Genomic DNA, 17,367 nt, shown 5'->3' with positions numbered 1-17,367 from the left:
CAATTCATGCTAGCGCCCACGTTTTGACACGCCCAGGCCAGTCAACGTCGCTTCGCGAGGAATTGTGACGCGGCACAGCGCTGTGGCGTTTTCCGAGGAACCCCATTCTGTCGACACAACGTCGAGAGACCGACAGAAAGGGAACGTCTCGGTTACGTATGTAACCACCGTTCCCTGATGGAGGGAACGAGACGTTGTGTCCTTCATGCCACAACGCTGGCCGCCCGCTGCAGCAGTCGGGGCAAGATCCTCAGGCTCCTCAGCACAAAAGGTGAATGAATGCGGCACGCCGGCTCCCTTTTATACCCGGATATCCGGGGGCGGAGTCCGGCATGCAAATTTCATTCGCCAATTTTCATTGGCCTGTTCAAGTCAGTCAGAGAAGGTAGGTTCTCAAGTCAAACCCCATTCTGTCGACACAACGTCTCGTTCCCTCCATCAGGGAACGGAGGTTACATACGTAACCGAGACGTTTTTCCATCTTACAAATATATCTAAACTACATCATATGCTGTCACCATCAGATGCAGAAAAGTAAATTCATGCCATTATGATATCAAGACTAGATTAATGTAATGCACTATTAGGTGGTTGCCCTGCAGGCTTATAACAAAAGCTCCAAAAACGTACACGTACAAAAAAGTATGAGCATTTTAGCCTGGTTCTGTCAACCTTGCACTGGTTACCTATAAAGCATCGCAATAACTTTAAAATCTTGCTTATTGCTTATAAAGCCCTTCATGGTTTAGCTCCTCACTACTTGACTGAACTTCTGTTGTATTACAGTCCGTCACGTGCACTACGCTCTCAGGGGTCCGGTCAGTTGGTAATACCTAGAATTTCTAAACCAAGTGCAGGTGGCAGATCCTTTTCCTATCTAGCGCCTAAACTTTGGAACAGTTTTGCACTGTCCAGGAGGCAGACACACTGTCAGTTTAAATCTAGACTAAAGAGGCATCTTCTTAATCTTGCATAGACTACACTATCATAATAAAAATAAGATGAAGGTTTGGGCTCCAGACCTGACAAAAGCTGTGATGATAGAGCTGGACAAAGGACTCTTTCAGCCGCTATTAGATTATTAATTTTATTTTGCCTTGTTGTGCAAGCACTGTCGAGCTTGTGCAGAGGCTGCAGCTTTTGCCAGAGGGGAACTGGAATCCCCTGGTTAGGCCTGATTTCCATCTCAGGTCTTTTTCTCCTCCAGTGGAGTTTTGGGTTCCTCGCCACTGTTTGCATACTGTTTTGCACCGTTTGTCTGGCCGGGGGGCTGCTAGAATTTAAAAGTTTTATTTATTTCACGCTGCATGTAGGAATTTATAGTCTGTCTGATATTTGACCTGTGTTTTGACTTGCATAACCTTATATGTTTTGCTTACAGTCAATGTTTTTCTTTTTGTACAGCTGCTTTGTAACAATGAAAATTGTAAAAAAGCACTATATAAATAAAGTTGACTTGACTTGACTGTATGGCCAAAGGTATGAGGACATTCCCTTTCGAATAACAGATTTGGCTAATTCATTGACTGGCTATTTCACTAATTCCATTAAAAACATGTTGTAATGCATTTGATATAAAAACCTACTAGTGAATTGTGTTCTTCCAACAAAATGGCAACAGTTTGGAGAAGATGTTTTCTGTTTCAACATGACAGTGTCCCTGTGAACATGCTTTCCATTCACACACCAGATAATCAGTAAGGTGCAAAATGGGATTCGAGATGGTCACACCATTTCGACTTCATTTCTTGAGATCCTCACTTTGTGCACAGGGACATTGCCTTGCTAAAATAAAGATCTTCTCCAAACTGAAAGCTTTACAATCAGAAAATGTATTTATTAACTATTAAAAATAACTTGACATTCTTATCTCTGGCACAATTCTACGATCTCTACACACATTCTACAAAATGCATCAGATGAGCACAGCCACATTATTTCATTAAGTAACAGTCATGTAGTGATGGCATTTGATCATCATACCTCTCCACCTCAGGCCTCAGGCTCTTCTCTCTCTCAAGCATGGCCACGATCAGCTTTCCCCACTCCTTCTCCACATCATTAGGATGAAAGCCTTGAGGGAGCTGAATGCGTCCAAACTCAATCCACATCTGGAGTACGTGCCAACAAAAAGCATACAGTGTGTATGAAGCATTTATACAACGCAAGTAACCAAAAACCCATCACACTACAGATGCAAACCTCTAGCATTTTGTATAGATGTTTGATTTTGGTCTTTTCGTTCTCTTTAGGTGGTATTTCGTTCTCTTTGAACTGAAGATATTGTGTATAAAGTGCCTGTAAAAGGAAAGAGAATCAAGGGTGAAGTCAAAATATAAACATTGACAGAAGAGTCACAGTCTGGCTTACAGAACTTGTAACTTGCCGTTGCTCTGAGTTTTATAGCGCCGCTCTTCAGCTGCTTAAACAACTTTTAACCTCATTTAAGGGGACGCGACCTTTTTGCCTAGTAAATCTTCTGTAAGAGTGGATGTGATTTGCCCCCGGCTTGAATAAACTAAGCAATGCTGTGTTGTAGCAAGTATCATTTACTCCAGATTTATTTAAGCTTGTTCACCCAAAAACTCCTTGTGCACAGAAATCAGATAAGAAGTGTTAAAGGGATACTTCCCCACAGATGAAAATCTGTCATCATGTACTCACCCTCAGATTGTTCCAAACCTGAATACATTTCTTTGTTGTTTTGGAAAAACTTTTGGGTGAAGTATCCCTTTAAGATAGCAATTCCTGTCAACATGACCAGTCAAAATCTAAAACCACTTGCTTTCCTTTATACAAAAATAATCATCTTACTCTTGACGTAAACAGGTTTAACAGGACAAAAACAACAGGGTGATTATCATTGAGAAGAAAGTTTTTTTTAAATCTTGCAATAATGAAAAACTAAAAATAAGCGTCATACAGTATTTCATTTCAGAATTTGTTTGTTTATACTGGGTGGATAATCCTCCCCCCATCCATTATGTGTACATCAGCATGAAGATTTGAGACGTCTCACCTTTAGTTCAGCAGGATTGCTGGGAAAGTTTCTGTCCATCATGACAGTCACATTGTGTTTGATCCAATGGATGAGATACTTCACCATGTTCTGATATTCAACCCATTTAATATCCACATCCTGTGCCACAAATAACACACGTCATCTCACGGTCTATATAGTTCACTGTAGCCTCAGTAAATAAAGCAATAGCACAATCGTTCTAACACTTTTGGCTTTCATGAACTTGAATTAATAAAGAGCATTTCAGCAGCATTCTGAGTGTGGTGAAATACTGTATTTCCTATATTTCAGACAGCATGAAACGCTGTTCTGGGAATGCCTCCAAGAAATCAAGAGAATCCATTAAAACGTCCATTTTATTTGAATTCCTGCATAACAGGCTTTAATCTCACTGCAAATTAAACCAAGTATCTTATGTAACACAACACACAAAGTTTATGACAATAAAATGAACCAACAGAAACTCTACTATAGTCTTTCGGATCACTAACACCATTAAAATTTTTTGACATGATTGTTTGTATCCTCAGAACAGAGTCACGGGTAAAACAGCAGATGAGGGACAGGCTTTGTAAGTGATGTCATTGTTCTGACACCTCAACACCTCCAGCTATCATTTATGCTTTTATTGCTTTTCACGTGCTTGTTGTTATCAGTTTTATGTTTTTGTGTGTGTGACTCTGATCTGGGAAAATATAACAGGTGGAAGGTGTCCAGCATGATGATTGATAAACACAAAGTTGCTACGCACTTTAAATCCAAAGAAATTGAAATCGTCCCTCAGTTTGAAAAAACATACAGAAATTGCTTGAACGTATTGCAAATGCAAGTGTATAGATCCATCATACAGCACCAGATAAAATAATATCGCAGACTTTGGAAAGTATAGCCATAAGATATACCACGACATATACACAATCCCAAGAACAACCAGATAGGTTACATAGCAGATACGTGATCATACTTACATTTGCATTGATGCCCTCCATTCCTTCTGGGACTTTTGGAAAGACATCGTATAACGTTGATACATAAGTAATGACAGACTTCTCATCTGGAGATGACACGTCAACATCTGCCCAAAAATATGATGGATTAGCATGCCAGTTTATAAATATCTTTAGTGACAGGTTATGAATTTCTTTGTTAAGTCTGTTGATAAAAAAAGTGTTGACCGTGTTAAAACTGGCCATTGAGTGGTGTTTCTCAAATGACCGCGAGGCAAACTGTGAAACTGTGAAATATCTGTCAAATGTCTCATGTCTTGTGTCAAATATTTTATTATGTTGAAAGTACGCATGTGGGTGTTGATGAATGCTTTATAATAACCAGATGCCTGTCTGACTGTATATCATCACTTTCATCTTGAACAAATCAGATCAGATACTCTTAAAGGGGAATCACTGCAGGGTCTGTGATTTGGTAGAGGGGTGTAAATCAGCATCTCATTCTTACCCCTAAAGTGACAAATACAAACAAAGCTAATACAATTGCTATCTAATGCAGTGGCGTAACTTTGTTATGAAAAGTGGGGGGGACAAAGACGACACAAACAATACTTTAATAAATTGTTTCAGTAATAACTTGTCGTAGATATTCATGAGCGATACAAGCGTGAAATATGTAGGCGACTCCTCCTCCATAAAAACTGCTTTATCAGCTGATTTATCGACGGCTTCAGTGGTGTAACTTTAGTGGGAAACACGCATGACAAATAATATTGACACTGTCGTGAAGCAGGTTCGAATTCGTTGAACTCACTTTTTAAAATTTTCACGTCACATACCAGATCTGCATAAAACATGGCGGACGCAGTATTTCCGAAATGTATTCATTTACATTTAGTCATTTAGACGCTTTTTTCCAAAGCGACTTACAAAAAGTTCGGGGAGCAATAAGCGATATGTCATAAAAGAGCGATAGTACAATAGGTGCTAATACAAATTCTCTAGTTTCAACAAAAGCTAGACCACTACTTGTTGAGTTTTTCATTTGTCTGTCAATTATTCACAGAAGAGGTGTGTTTTAAGTAGTTTTTTGAAGGTTGTGAGAGATGTGGTTGACCGGAGCACGTTAGGAAGAATGTTCCACCAGGAAGAAGTTGTGAAGGAGAATGAGCGGGAAAGCGATTTAAACCCCTTGTGAGAAGACATTACAAGGCGCCGCTCGTTTGCTAACAGCAGGGTTCTTGATGGGGTGTAGGAGGATGTGAAAGTATGCAGCTGCAGATCCAGTGATAGTCCTGTAGGCAAACATCAGTGACTTGAAACTGATCCGGGCTTCAACCGGTAGCCAGTGGAGAGAGATGAAAAGGGGTGTCACATGAGCCCTTTTGGGCTGTTGGAAGATGAGGCGTGCTGCTGTGTTTTGAATACGCAGTTTTATAGCCTTTGCAGAAAGACCAGCAAGGAGAGGGCCTGGACAAGGAGTTGTGCCGCATGCTCAGTGAGGTAGGGTGTAACCTTTCGAATGTTGAATAAGGCATATCGACACGATCGCGTTGTCTATACAATGTGATCATTGAAGGACAGCTGTTGATCAAATATGACTCAGAGGTTCCTGGCTGATTTGGAGGGAGTGATAGTGGAATTGCCAAGCTGGATTGTGAGATCGTGTTGCACCGTGGGGTGTGCCGGAAACACGAGTAGGTCTGTCTTGGCCAGGTTCAGCTGGAGGTGATGCTCTTTCATCCAAGCTGAGATGTCATCTAGGCAGGCTGTAATGCGAGCTGCTACATTGGTATTGTCTGGGTGAAACGAGATGTAGATCTGGATGTGATCAGCATAACAGTGATACGAGAAGCTGTGTGCCCGTATGATGGGTCCTAAGGATGTCATGTAAATTGAGAAAAGCAGCGGTCCAAGCATCGATTCCTGAAGAACCCCAGTGATCGTGTGGTGAGCAGTGGACAGCAAGCCCCTCCATGAAACCTTGAATGATCTGCCGGAGAGGTAAGATTGGAACCAGCGCAGAGGGGAGCCTGAGATTCCTAAGGATGACAGGTTGCTAGCAGTATCTGGTGATTGACTGTGTCAAACGATGCAGATAGGTCTAGCAGAATCAGAACCGAGGATTGACTGATAGCAGTGAAGTCTCAGTGGAGTGGTTTGTTTTGAAGACAGACTGCTTGTCATACAGTAGATTGTTCTGGGATAGATATGGGGAAACTTGGTTGAAAACTGCCCTTTCAAGAGTTTTCGCGGAGAGAGACTGGTCTGTAACAGTCGGTAGTAGCAGGGTCCCAATGTTGGTTTCTTGAGTGGGGGCGTGACCTGGGCCTGTTTGAATGTAGATGGAAAAGTACCAGTGAGCAGGGAGGTGTTGATGATGTGTGTGAGTGAAGGCTGGATATGGCCTGAAGGAGATGGGAGGGGATTGGGTCAAGTGGACAGGTGGTGGGGTGGCGGGAGAGAAGTCTGGTGACTTCAGTGTCAGTCAGTGGGGCGAAAGAGGAGAGTTCGATAATTTAAGTGAGGGTAGTGTGTACCGAGACTGAGGTGCAGAGAACTGTTTGCTGATGGCTGATGTTTTCTCAGTGAAAAATACCGCAAAGTCCTCAGCAGTGAAAGAGGTAGTGGGCAGGGGGGAGGGGGGGCAAAGAAGAGAGTGAAATGTCTTGAAAAGCTGCTGAGTGTTAGGTGCATTGCTCACCTTGGTGGTATAAAAATATGTTTTTGCTGTGGTAACACTAGCAGAGAAAGAGGTGATAGGTAGTCCCCTTGGTCAACAGGATTCTTGGTCTTGTGCCGTTTCCTTTCAGCAGCCCTGAGTGTACTCCGTTGTTCACGGAGGATGTCAGACAGGACAAGGGCAGGAGGGGTGGTAATAGCTGGTTCTGGAGGACAGAGATTATCTAGACAGGATGTAAGTGTAGAGCATAAGGTGTCGGTGGCAGTGTCACCATCTAGAAATGCAAGTGAAGAGGTGTGACTTTAATGTTGTCTGTGGTACAGTTACGGGTGTAGATAAGATCAAGCTGGTTTTCTGATCTGTGAGTACCAGCTGTGGCAAGGTTGGACATCTAACTCTTCAAAGAAGTTGTGCAGAGGACTTGGGGGCGGTAAACTACGACAATACTGAGCAGAGTAGGTGAAGTTATATTGATAGCGTGTTATTCAAATGAGTAGTTGTTGCATAGGGAAGAAAGTGTGGAATATTTCCAATTATTGTTGTTCCAAATAATACCTGTGCCTCCTCCTCTTCCAGTTTAGCGGGGAGAATGAGAGAAGGAGTAGTTAGTGGAGAGAGCAGCAGGTGTGGCTGAGTACTCAGGATGAATCCATGTCTCAGTAAGACCTAGAGTGTGAATGTCAGAGTGGCTAGCAAAAGCATGGATGAAGTCCGTTTTTTTCACCGCTGACTTGGAGTTCCAGAGACCCACAGAGAGAGTCAGAGGTGTCAAAGTGGAGACATGAAAGGGACGGGCGTGAGAGTGAACGTTACGTGCCTTGCGTCTTTGGCATCCCAAATGCTAGTATACAATTAAAATATAAACACGCGCAGGTAGTCGCGCAGGTAGAGTCGCAGGTCTTTATTCTCGTCGGTCTTAGAGTTGCGCAGGTAGAGTCACAGGTCTTTACTCTCGTCAGTCTTAACCGTCAGAGCTTAACACGCCTTCTCGATTAGCAAAACAAAGCCTGAACGACTTGAATGGGCCACGAATCAAACAGCGATCAACTAGCTCTGTGCTTTTAAGTGAAAAACTATGTTGTCTAGCCGTAAACGAGCGGCTAACAGCAACTTAATGTAAATACAGTATCACACTACTCAAACGGAACAACAAACGCTAACACCTTAACACTCAGTCAACGAGTAATTAAATAAACAGGCTCAAATAATCTTAACTAACAACAGGGCAACAGTCCAGTTTATCAGTTAAAACAACATAGCAGGGTAAATAGCAGACTTACGCACTACTGCAGACTTCTTGTGACTATTCGCTTCTCCTGTGGTATTCATACCACTCCCACTCTAGAACATACTATAGAACGTAATGTAGAATATAGAACATACTGTTTTAACGTCTGATAGGTAGGTACTTATTCAAATTCAGTACGTTCTGTCACAGTATGTGATTTTCAACACAGCAAGTAAGTTCAGTAACATCACCTTGCACCATAGTGACGGGTAAAAATAGATAATACAGATTTTTTACGAGCCTGTCCGTCAAAATGACAGACAATGAAAAAGTCTAGCGCAACCTTTTTTTTGTCATTATCTGCGCTTAACAACAAATTAACAGAAGCTAACAAAAATCGGGATTTGACTGTTGTAACAACTGCTCTTCTTTTATATACGAAAGAGATCCTAATGATTTCCATTCATATTCAGGAAATGTAAAAACAGAGAAATACTTTGGAAGAAAATGTTACAAAATACCCATTAAATGACATGATAGTGGCAGCATATGAATATTTCATGCATATCAATGTGTCTTCTGAATGTCTGCTCAGTATCTGATGTATCTGATGCCTCAGAAGTGAGAAAGTGTGGAGAAACTCACCCTCTGGGTCCAGCAGGCGGGCGACACCGAGCTGCTCGGCCACACAGAATGCTTGTTCTAAGTTTGATCTGCTACTCTGTGATGATACTCTGCTTATATCCACCAGGTCGGGCCTACATTAAGAGAGAAAGATGATTTGTCAAAAAAAATTAAAACCTTTGCATAAAAGGTAAACACACATTTGAATCTGAATAAAAAAATAATACAAGCAATAATTAATATGCTGCATGACAATAATTACGCATACTTTACCACCATGAAGGCATTTTGCATTTATATTATTATTACAATTATGGCATTCTTAAGAATATGGGTCATGTGGAAACTGTGTCTATGCTGGGGACTGTTACTGTATGTAAAATGAGATTTCTTCAAACTGTGACGGACAGGTCATGACTCTGAGGCAAAACTAGCTGATCATAGCAAAAATAGAAATAAGTAACACAGATGTTAGTGTTTGTACACTAAAGCTGTACACAGCATCTAGACACGTTAAAGTCGACATCGAACGGCGCTCACTGCCCGTTTCATTTCTGACATGGGTTATTTTAATCAAATCATCTGTGGTCTTCATATGGCAGGTGATGGGAGTGCGGACATCTGCTGAGAAGAAAATTCATTTGATTTACTATGACAACCAAAGCTGAGTTGTTACCTGTACTTATGTATAATAGCGTTAAACAGTCGCCCGTCCCTCCACGAGGTAGTGAAGTTGTCACATCGGACACCAACATAGCCTTCAGTCATCTGCTTGGACCACAGCAGAAGTCTCTCCTTGGCTGTCATATCCTCGGACTCTCCTGTGACGTGGATGTCCGAGATCTGCATGCATGAAAGACAAAATCCTTTTACATTAATATTGCTATTAACAGTTACAAAAACTAAAAGATCTTATTTTTTATCCAGTGAAATTCAACGTCCCAATAAGCCTATATTTATCAGAAATGTATTTTGAATATACATTTTTGAAGTCTCTTTTTAAAAGTCTCTGTACTACACACATTTTCTTCTTTATATGTTTTCATTGTTGTTTTACCAATGTAGTAGCAATTTCTCCTATTTTTTTCTTGTTTACTCAACTTTTGATCGAGTAATTTACCTATTCATTTATTAAACTAAATTTCAATGACAAAAAAAGAAAAATCTGTATTTTTCTTACATTATAAACACGCTTTAACATAAGTCTAATGAAGACAGACGAAAACATTGGTTCAGTAACTGCTCAAACATCAATCATGTTGACCATCATAAAGCATCATACACTAATGATCCAATCAGTAAAATCTTGCGGCACGGTTGCGAATTGCAACCAAACGCTCACTCCACCCCTCCCTTTCGAAACAATACATGCAAGGGGACCCGCGTCGTATGTACATAGAATTAGCTAATTCTAAGGTAATACCGCTTCACTGTGTACACTCTTTACACACCTCTGAAGACATAGTATATAATATTGCAATTCTGTCAACAGATCCTCCCAAAAATGACACACTGGACCTTTAAAAACACGTACGCATTTTCAACAACATCTGCATGAATAAAACAGGAATCATTTTTAAAATATTGCCGAACTGAACTAAATACGCCACAATGCATAGTGGGGACTTTTCTGTTTGTTGAGCTTACATCATTTTGCAAGTTTGGGACAAAAACTTCAGTATCTAAGACCAGTCAACAGTATAATCTTTGTAAGCAACACGATGTGGATGAATTTTGTTCAGTACACACAAAATAGTATACAGTATATTGGCGCCATCAACTAAAATTATTTGTTCAAGTAACATAATTACCTCTGTTAGATTTTTTACAGTGTACACATACATTTTTTTTATTTTAAATGTTTCAATGAATTAATGGAATTATTTGCCAAATGTTTAATAAATAAAAGTGTAGAAAACACAGCATGATCATTTTAAACTGTTCTTTATAACTGCATTTTAGAGCTTTTAAACATGTCAAATCAACTGTTTAACCACATCAAAGATTCCAGAGAGATGTAAAATATACACCTATATAAAAACATAAAGAGACATACTGTATGAAATACAGCCCAGCCCTAATAACAACACAACCCTAATAAAATGCAACATGGTGTCAGTCATGTGGCATGAATAAACCTGCTGTTTTGTGATAATGTTTGTGATAATGTTCAGCTGGTGCTGGAGACGAGATATTTCATCATTCATTGAACACCACAGGTTGGTTGCACAGTTCATAAATAGCATGAATAATATTATGAATATCCTACTTAACTAAACCCATGATAAGTCATGAACGGAGAGCAGTCATGAAGACAAGCCTGCAGACCTTTAGAACACTAAAACAAACCTCTAGGAGAAATCCTGAAGCCAAACAAGCATGAATAATATTATGAATATCCTACTTAACTAAACCCATGATAATTCATGAACAGAGAGCAGTCACGAAGACAAGCCTGCAGACCTTTAGAACACTAAAACAAACCTCCAGGAGTAATCGTGAAGCCAAACAACACCTATTTAAATATTGCATAACACAGTTTTTATAATCATGCACAGCGTGGTAAAATGTAATGACCAAGTAGCGGACACAATGGTGTTATACCTAAAGGAATCTGCTGGTGGGTCACAGTATAAATAGAGCTTGTTGGAAGAGAGCAAGGCACATGGTGTTTAGACTGCTGGTGTGAAATGACTGAGCAAGTAAAAGCCAAGCACACCAAAACACGTCATATGTACTGTAACTAAAACTGAAAATGAATGACACAGTAGGTAATCTGAATAACACTTAAGAACTCGCCATCATTTGTTAAGTGATCACATTTGTCTAAATTTCAAACATCAAAGAAATCCATATAGGGAGTGCTCCATATTCCACACTGTCAGATGTCATAGCTTTGTATTAGAACAGACAAAAGCTTAAGGTTTAGCCATATCTCTCAAACCTGATTTCAAATGCAGACTTTTTAGACACATTTACTCAGTAACTTCAAAGTCACTGAGTGCAGCTGTGACATGTCAGAGGGGACCTGGCCATCCCGGCTGAAACAAGGTTTCTTTCTCCATTTATTTATCATTGGAGTTTGGGTTCCTTGCCACAGTGTCGTGTTGTAGCAATTTATAATTTTTTGTCCCTCGCGAGAAGGGTCAGTGTTGCATCTCGGTGTTGCTCTAACCAAACTGCTTTGGTTAGACTTCACATTTTTTCTCTGAACTTTTCTTTTGGCTTTTGTTTTTGCGGCGTTTGAGGAACCTACTCTCCTACGCTCCGCATACGGACATCATGCGTAAACATTATGAGAAGCGCACTAGCCAGACAGGATTTAAACCATGTCGGCTAAAGACCTAACAGTTTAGTTTTAAGACGAATGTTTGCTCATCATTACATTTCTAACACACCCACACTGTGTTCAGCACTGTCTCACATCTGTCATAGCAGAAATAAAACCACTGCTCTCTGTATGTTTCTTCTGTCATCTCCTGTCACGCTCATATGTACATTACATGCACTTATTTTGGCTATTCGAATTATATATGTACATATATATATATATATATATATATATACATATATATATATATATATAGCTTATACATTTACCCAACCTACCGCACCAAGGAGGGGGCAGAAGAGCCACAAGTGGCTTGAAAGCCACGGGTTGCTGACCCCTGCCTTAAAGGATCAGTAAATCCGTTTAAAGGTATAGTTCATTCAAAAATGTTGTTCTACAAGCACCATCCACTGTACTGTGTTTCACCTTTTCTGTGCTTTCTTGTTATTTTCTCATTTAACACTGCTTTGAAACAATGCACATTGTGAAAAGCTGCATATAAATTAAATTAAATTGAATTGAACTGAATTGAACATTTGCTTAATTTGAGGCCAAATGAGCCACTTCATACTGAATCATTAAACTATAATGCAAAACAAAAGAATGACAGTCACTGCTGTTACCTCCTGGTGTTTAGATGCATGCTTGGTATCTTGTTGGACAGCATCCAGAGAACTCTGGGAAACTAAACATCCAGAGCAAGTGTGAGCCCTCCTCAGCTTCCTGTGCACTTGAGCGTCCCAAATCATGTTGGAGAGTCCCTCCAAGTTGCTCCCCTGGGAGCCATTTCTTCTCAAGGTAGGGAGCACATGCTCCACTGCCCCAAAACTTACTGCTCTCCTCAGCAGTCTCTGTCTCTTTCCCAAAAACTCTTTTGGCATGATGCTCCTGGTGCTCTTGGTGACGCCGTGTAGATTACAGTCAACAGTGAGTTTGTTTTGCTTTTTGTCTGTCTGAGCAGCACCTGCACTGGTTTTACTTCTGAGAACCGGGACTTCTCCAACATAGACCCCATGACTGATGCTCTGATGCCTGGGCCTTGGATCCTCATCTGGCTTTGAGATCAAATCATCGGTCTGATTGACAGAAATGACATCGTCCGCATCGTAATTTTCACAGCATTCTGTAGCAGGGCACCTCGGTGACTCAGTGGCATTCAACTCAGCAGATTTTCTCTTTCTCCTTTTCTGAAAGTATCTTTGCTCTTTGGGCTTTTTGGGCGCTGGACTCAATGGGGCTTTCGTTGGATCTACGTAACACTCCTCCTTGGAGCCCCTCACGCACCCGCACGTATTACCCATGACGGTCAATCGTGTTTGTAATACTGCCTGTCAAACAAAAACGTCACTCCCTCCTGCAATCTCTAAACAAATTCAAGTTCAAGTTTCTTATCCCAGCAGATAGGAGCCATCCATTTCCTTGCATGTGTCCCGCTACTAATGTAATGGCAGAGGACCGGCAGCAAACATTCCAAACAGACGTGACGTGATTCCCTCAAAGTCTCCAAAAACACTTGTGTTTCCTGTATGTCACGTTCGCCGATGATATCGCACAGCCTGGCCCTCTCTTCTCACGCTGCCAACACAGTGAAATCTCAGTGACCTTTGAAACATCAGCCTTTGCCCTGATACTGCAGAACAAACACTAAACAGGTTGAGACGCCCGGCAAGCGACAAAAACTAACACAGCTGTGCCGTCGGTGGTTTCTCACAGCTGAGTTAACGTCACAGCCCTCATGTGATGTGTAAACACAGCCCTACTCGGGTTGGGTTTCTCTGATTTTGACTGCGTGTCCTGAGTGGTCAGAGGGTGTAGAGAGAGGGTGGAAAGGGGACAGAAGTGAGACAGATTCTCATCTGATGCCCTGTGATAACCGTGTGAAATCTATGCTCAGCATGTTGAGCCTTTCCAACTGGACTGGAGGGGCACGGACTATCATGTGGGCTTTAAAAATAACATGCGGCAGACCGTGCTTCCCCAGAACTCTCTGTTTACTCTAAAATATGAATCACAACTACGTCAAAACTCAAGTTGAAGAACAAAAATCAATGTCATTACTGATATAAACTGTATAAGGATATTAAATATATTTTTGTTAGTCATATAAACTGTACAGTGACATAACAAAATGTTTGCAATATAAACTGTATAGGGCCAATAAACAACCTAGCAACACCCTAGAAACCACCCACACCACCCTAGCAACCACACTGAAATACCGAATAGCCACATCTCACCAACAGAACATCATTAAGACCACACTGGTGGGCTCTTGGGACTTGGGCCAGTAACCAACCACCTGACAACCATCCAGTAATCCCGCACAGCAACACCCTATCAACAACCTACCAACAATCATGCAACACTGCACTAAAAACCAGTAACAACACATGATTCTGTTTCTAAATCATTTATAATATGTTTTTACATATTATTTGTTTTTGTTATCTGTAAAATCTGTTAAAAATAGCAACTGTAAAATAAAAGACAAAATGATATGTTGCAACCATAAAGTTGCTTAGACAACCTTTTCAAATCCCTTCATTGTGGTTCCATTCATGGATTTCAAAGCATATGTATTTGCCAGAACTACATCCACAAGCTTTTGAATCCAAATAAAGGCTAAAGAGCTGAATGTCTTTGTTCAAACAGTGTTCAGACAGTATTCAGACGCCAGCTGTGGATACTATACAAATGAACCAATACCATGTCCAAAATATATATTTTGTTATATGTTACTCTAGATAATTTGATATAGAGACTTGCAAATACAATCAATTCTAAATAAACTGTAAAACGCATCATTTTCTGTAGGTCTTATCGACATTGGATTCTTTCAAAATAAGTTTCCAGAAGGCTCGAAAAATATGAACAGCGTTCAGAAATCAGCCATAAGAGTCTAAAGTCTTGGCAAAGCCATCAAGAGCAACTCCATGTATGTGCCCTCTAACTGCAGATCATGAGGGAACAGGCCGCATGCCCAACGGCTCGCGTGAGAGTGACAGCGGCAGGTGCTACGGCACGTCCCCACGCTACCTGTCAGCAAGTTTTATGAACCAAGCATTATTTAACACATTCCTCCACTATGCCTCAGTTATCGATATTTAGGCTTATTTTGAAAGCCTTTGGCTCTTAAATGATCTAGATGTGGGCCGTCGGGAAGGCTGGGTCAGGGTGGTTTGCAAGAGCGAGCGGCTTTCCTTCTTGCATTCCTGGTGTCTTCATTCTGCTGATGTGAAATAATAAGGATCTGACTTCTCTGGCTCCTGCTAAAACTCTTCGCTCATAACATAAAATATGAGGTGACTGATATTTATCATCTACAGTGGTGGCGGATCATCAGCGCAAACTCTTGAAACTCTTTTGTGGGGATGCATGACGTATTGGAATTGAAGACCCTCAGACATATTTTGCACAGCTGATCCGTTTTTAACCTGACACGGCGTCTTAAAAACATGCCTTTCATGAGCTGAGGTGCTGAGAATGTTAGGCAGAGGCCAAAGATGTCAGTCAGGTCCATTTTGACCAAAAAAACCCTGTGGTATTGGAGAACGTGTCCTGTGTGAGGAGCCTGTACGACTGCACTCTTCTACACGTCTTATATACTGTACATCTGATGTACATTTAACAGGCTCAGACCTGCAAACGTGCAGCTGCGGCAACCTCTGTGTGACCTCTGCCTGTGACAACTGAAACACAAATTCTCTTCATATCACTGAAGCCTTGCAAAATACACAAAGACTAAAAGCAACTTTCTGTATGCTTCTAACTCCCACTCAAACAATCAGCTTTCACCATATAAAGCAAAAAAAAGTGCACAATTTATCAAGCAAACAAAAAGCTGATAAAATGAAAACAATTTAAGCTAATAAATGTTGATATTGATGATGCCTTGAATCAAAACCTTAAAAAAATACACTACCGAACAAATGTTTTCAAAAGGATCCTTGGATATAGAGCGATGTATGGCTTAATATATGAACAATGGTTTTGACTTTGTAATTGTGAAATAAAAAAAACTGTGTAGGCTAACTGTCACAGTATTTATAAACTTTAGCGTCAAAATCCGTGATGTCAAATGGTTGCTACCTAAACCTGTTCTCTTTCTCAATAGCGAAGCACACACTTTTTAAATATATAACAGTAAAATATGGCACGTTATACATTAAATCTGATATATAAACACACAGGGACAGTAGGTGGCGGTATGTCCTCTTGACACAAACCAGCCTGCCTGCCATTAAAGAAGAATGCGTTCAGTATCAGTTAGCTCTGTTCAAGGTAAGCTTGCATTAAATCATAGCTTTTAACTACCACCTTTAAGACATTTAAGACTATTTAAGACATCAGAGCAAAACATACAACAGAATTTAACTAATCGTTTATTCAATAAAATTTGAATACAGTAAAATACACTAGCCAAACACAAACCGGAAGTTAAACGTAGTCAGGCTCGCGTGCGTCCGATGAAAGGGTCTTTAGAGAATGTGTGTGATTTGAATCATTGGATTGCGAAATGTCTTCAAGCTACCGTATATGGTGATTCAAGCACGTCAAAGTGGTTGCTATGGTGTTTCTAGGTGATCAGCAGGGCTGATTCTAGGGTCACTTACTTGACACTCTCTGTCGTAGCATATGGATCTTTTGATTAAATACTGTATACTTTAAGATAAATGTTTCAACTTTACTTCAAGTAAAATCATATCATTTTATGAAGTAAATCTTGTAACATTACTTGAGAGAGAACTAAAAAAACCAACTCTCTTAGTCTCAGACAAAACAGTTAAGAGGTTCATATCTTAAAGCTTTACATAGTTATGAAAGAAAACCCTAACTGTTCGAGTTTGTGTTTAATAAAGCACAACTGTCATTTCTCCTTTGAAAGCAGAGGTATGTCAGAAATATTTAATATTATATTAAATGCTATTTAGATATGGATGGAGCCTGAACATGAACAAATCCTCCTCCTTATAAACAAACACAAAACCCTGAAGGTTTGCCATTGTGGAGCCAAGAGAAATAAACTGTTTGCTTCAGTCACAATAGTTAAAATACAACACAATGTGTCAAATAACTGCACAGAACTCATGTAGTTTTCCAGTCATCTCTTCAAGCAGTGTCTGACCTCTTGTGGTCATGGGCTGAACTGCAAACTTCACTATTTCATGACTATCAAAACATGAGCTACAACACAAAATATAAACTCCTGACATTGTAGGTTTGCACAAAAAACAATGCAACAAAACCAGCCATTTCTCACCTGAAAGTGCAGAATTATGGTCCATATTAAACCCAGTGTCAGTTTTGGGTTTCCATCTGTTATGTCATCATTCCTGATGTTGACCAGCTTCACCTGTTAACACAAGGATGTTATTGTGAGTGACTGCATTGTTCTGCATACATGTGCAGTTACGGTATTTGTTTCTAGTTTACAATACACAAACCTAACTATCAATATTAAAATTTGTAAGACTAAGGGTTTAGGAATTGTTCATTGGATTGCTACTCAATCTAATTCGTATTGAAGCTGAT

At 40.3% G+C, this 17,367-nt stretch overlaps 1 protein-coding gene across 9 annotated transcripts in view; it reads right to left on the bottom strand.

The window, feature by feature from the left end:
- The window catches only part of dst (dystonin), a 141,218-nt gene that overhangs the window by 93,843 nt on the left and 30,008 nt on the right, over positions 1 to 17,367 (bottom strand). For 6 of the 9 annotated variants that reach the window (XM_079473544.1, XM_079473545.1, XM_079473547.1 and 3 more), the window contains exons 1-7: positions 12,459 to 13,527; positions 9,181 to 9,347; positions 8,526 to 8,638; positions 3,991 to 4,097; positions 3,020 to 3,139; positions 2,203 to 2,298; positions 1,984 to 2,111 (exon numbers count right to left, since the gene is read on the bottom strand). In XM_079473544.1, the coding sequence (XP_079329670.1) occupies positions 1,984 to 2,111; positions 2,203 to 2,298; positions 3,020 to 3,139; positions 3,991 to 4,097; positions 8,526 to 8,638; positions 9,181 to 9,347; positions 12,459 to 13,136 (1,409 nt within the window). In that variant the 5' untranslated portion in view covers positions 13,137 to 13,527. Of the gene's footprint in view, positions 1 to 1,983; positions 2,112 to 2,202; positions 2,299 to 3,019; positions 3,140 to 3,990; positions 4,098 to 8,525; positions 8,639 to 9,180; positions 9,348 to 12,458; positions 13,528 to 17,095; positions 17,189 to 17,367 lie in introns of those variants that run through there. The other 3 variants (XM_079473550.1, XM_079473548.1, XM_079473552.1) reach the window with 1 other exon arrangement.

Source organism: Barbatula barbatula (genome assembly GCF_947034865.1).
Source record: "Barbatula barbatula genome assembly, chromosome: 14".
Lineage (NCBI taxonomy): Eukaryota > Metazoa > Chordata > Actinopteri > Cypriniformes > Nemacheilidae > Barbatula > Barbatula barbatula.
The sequence above is the reverse complement of the archived record's forward strand: the minus strand, read 5'-3'. Positions and strand labels throughout refer to the sequence as shown.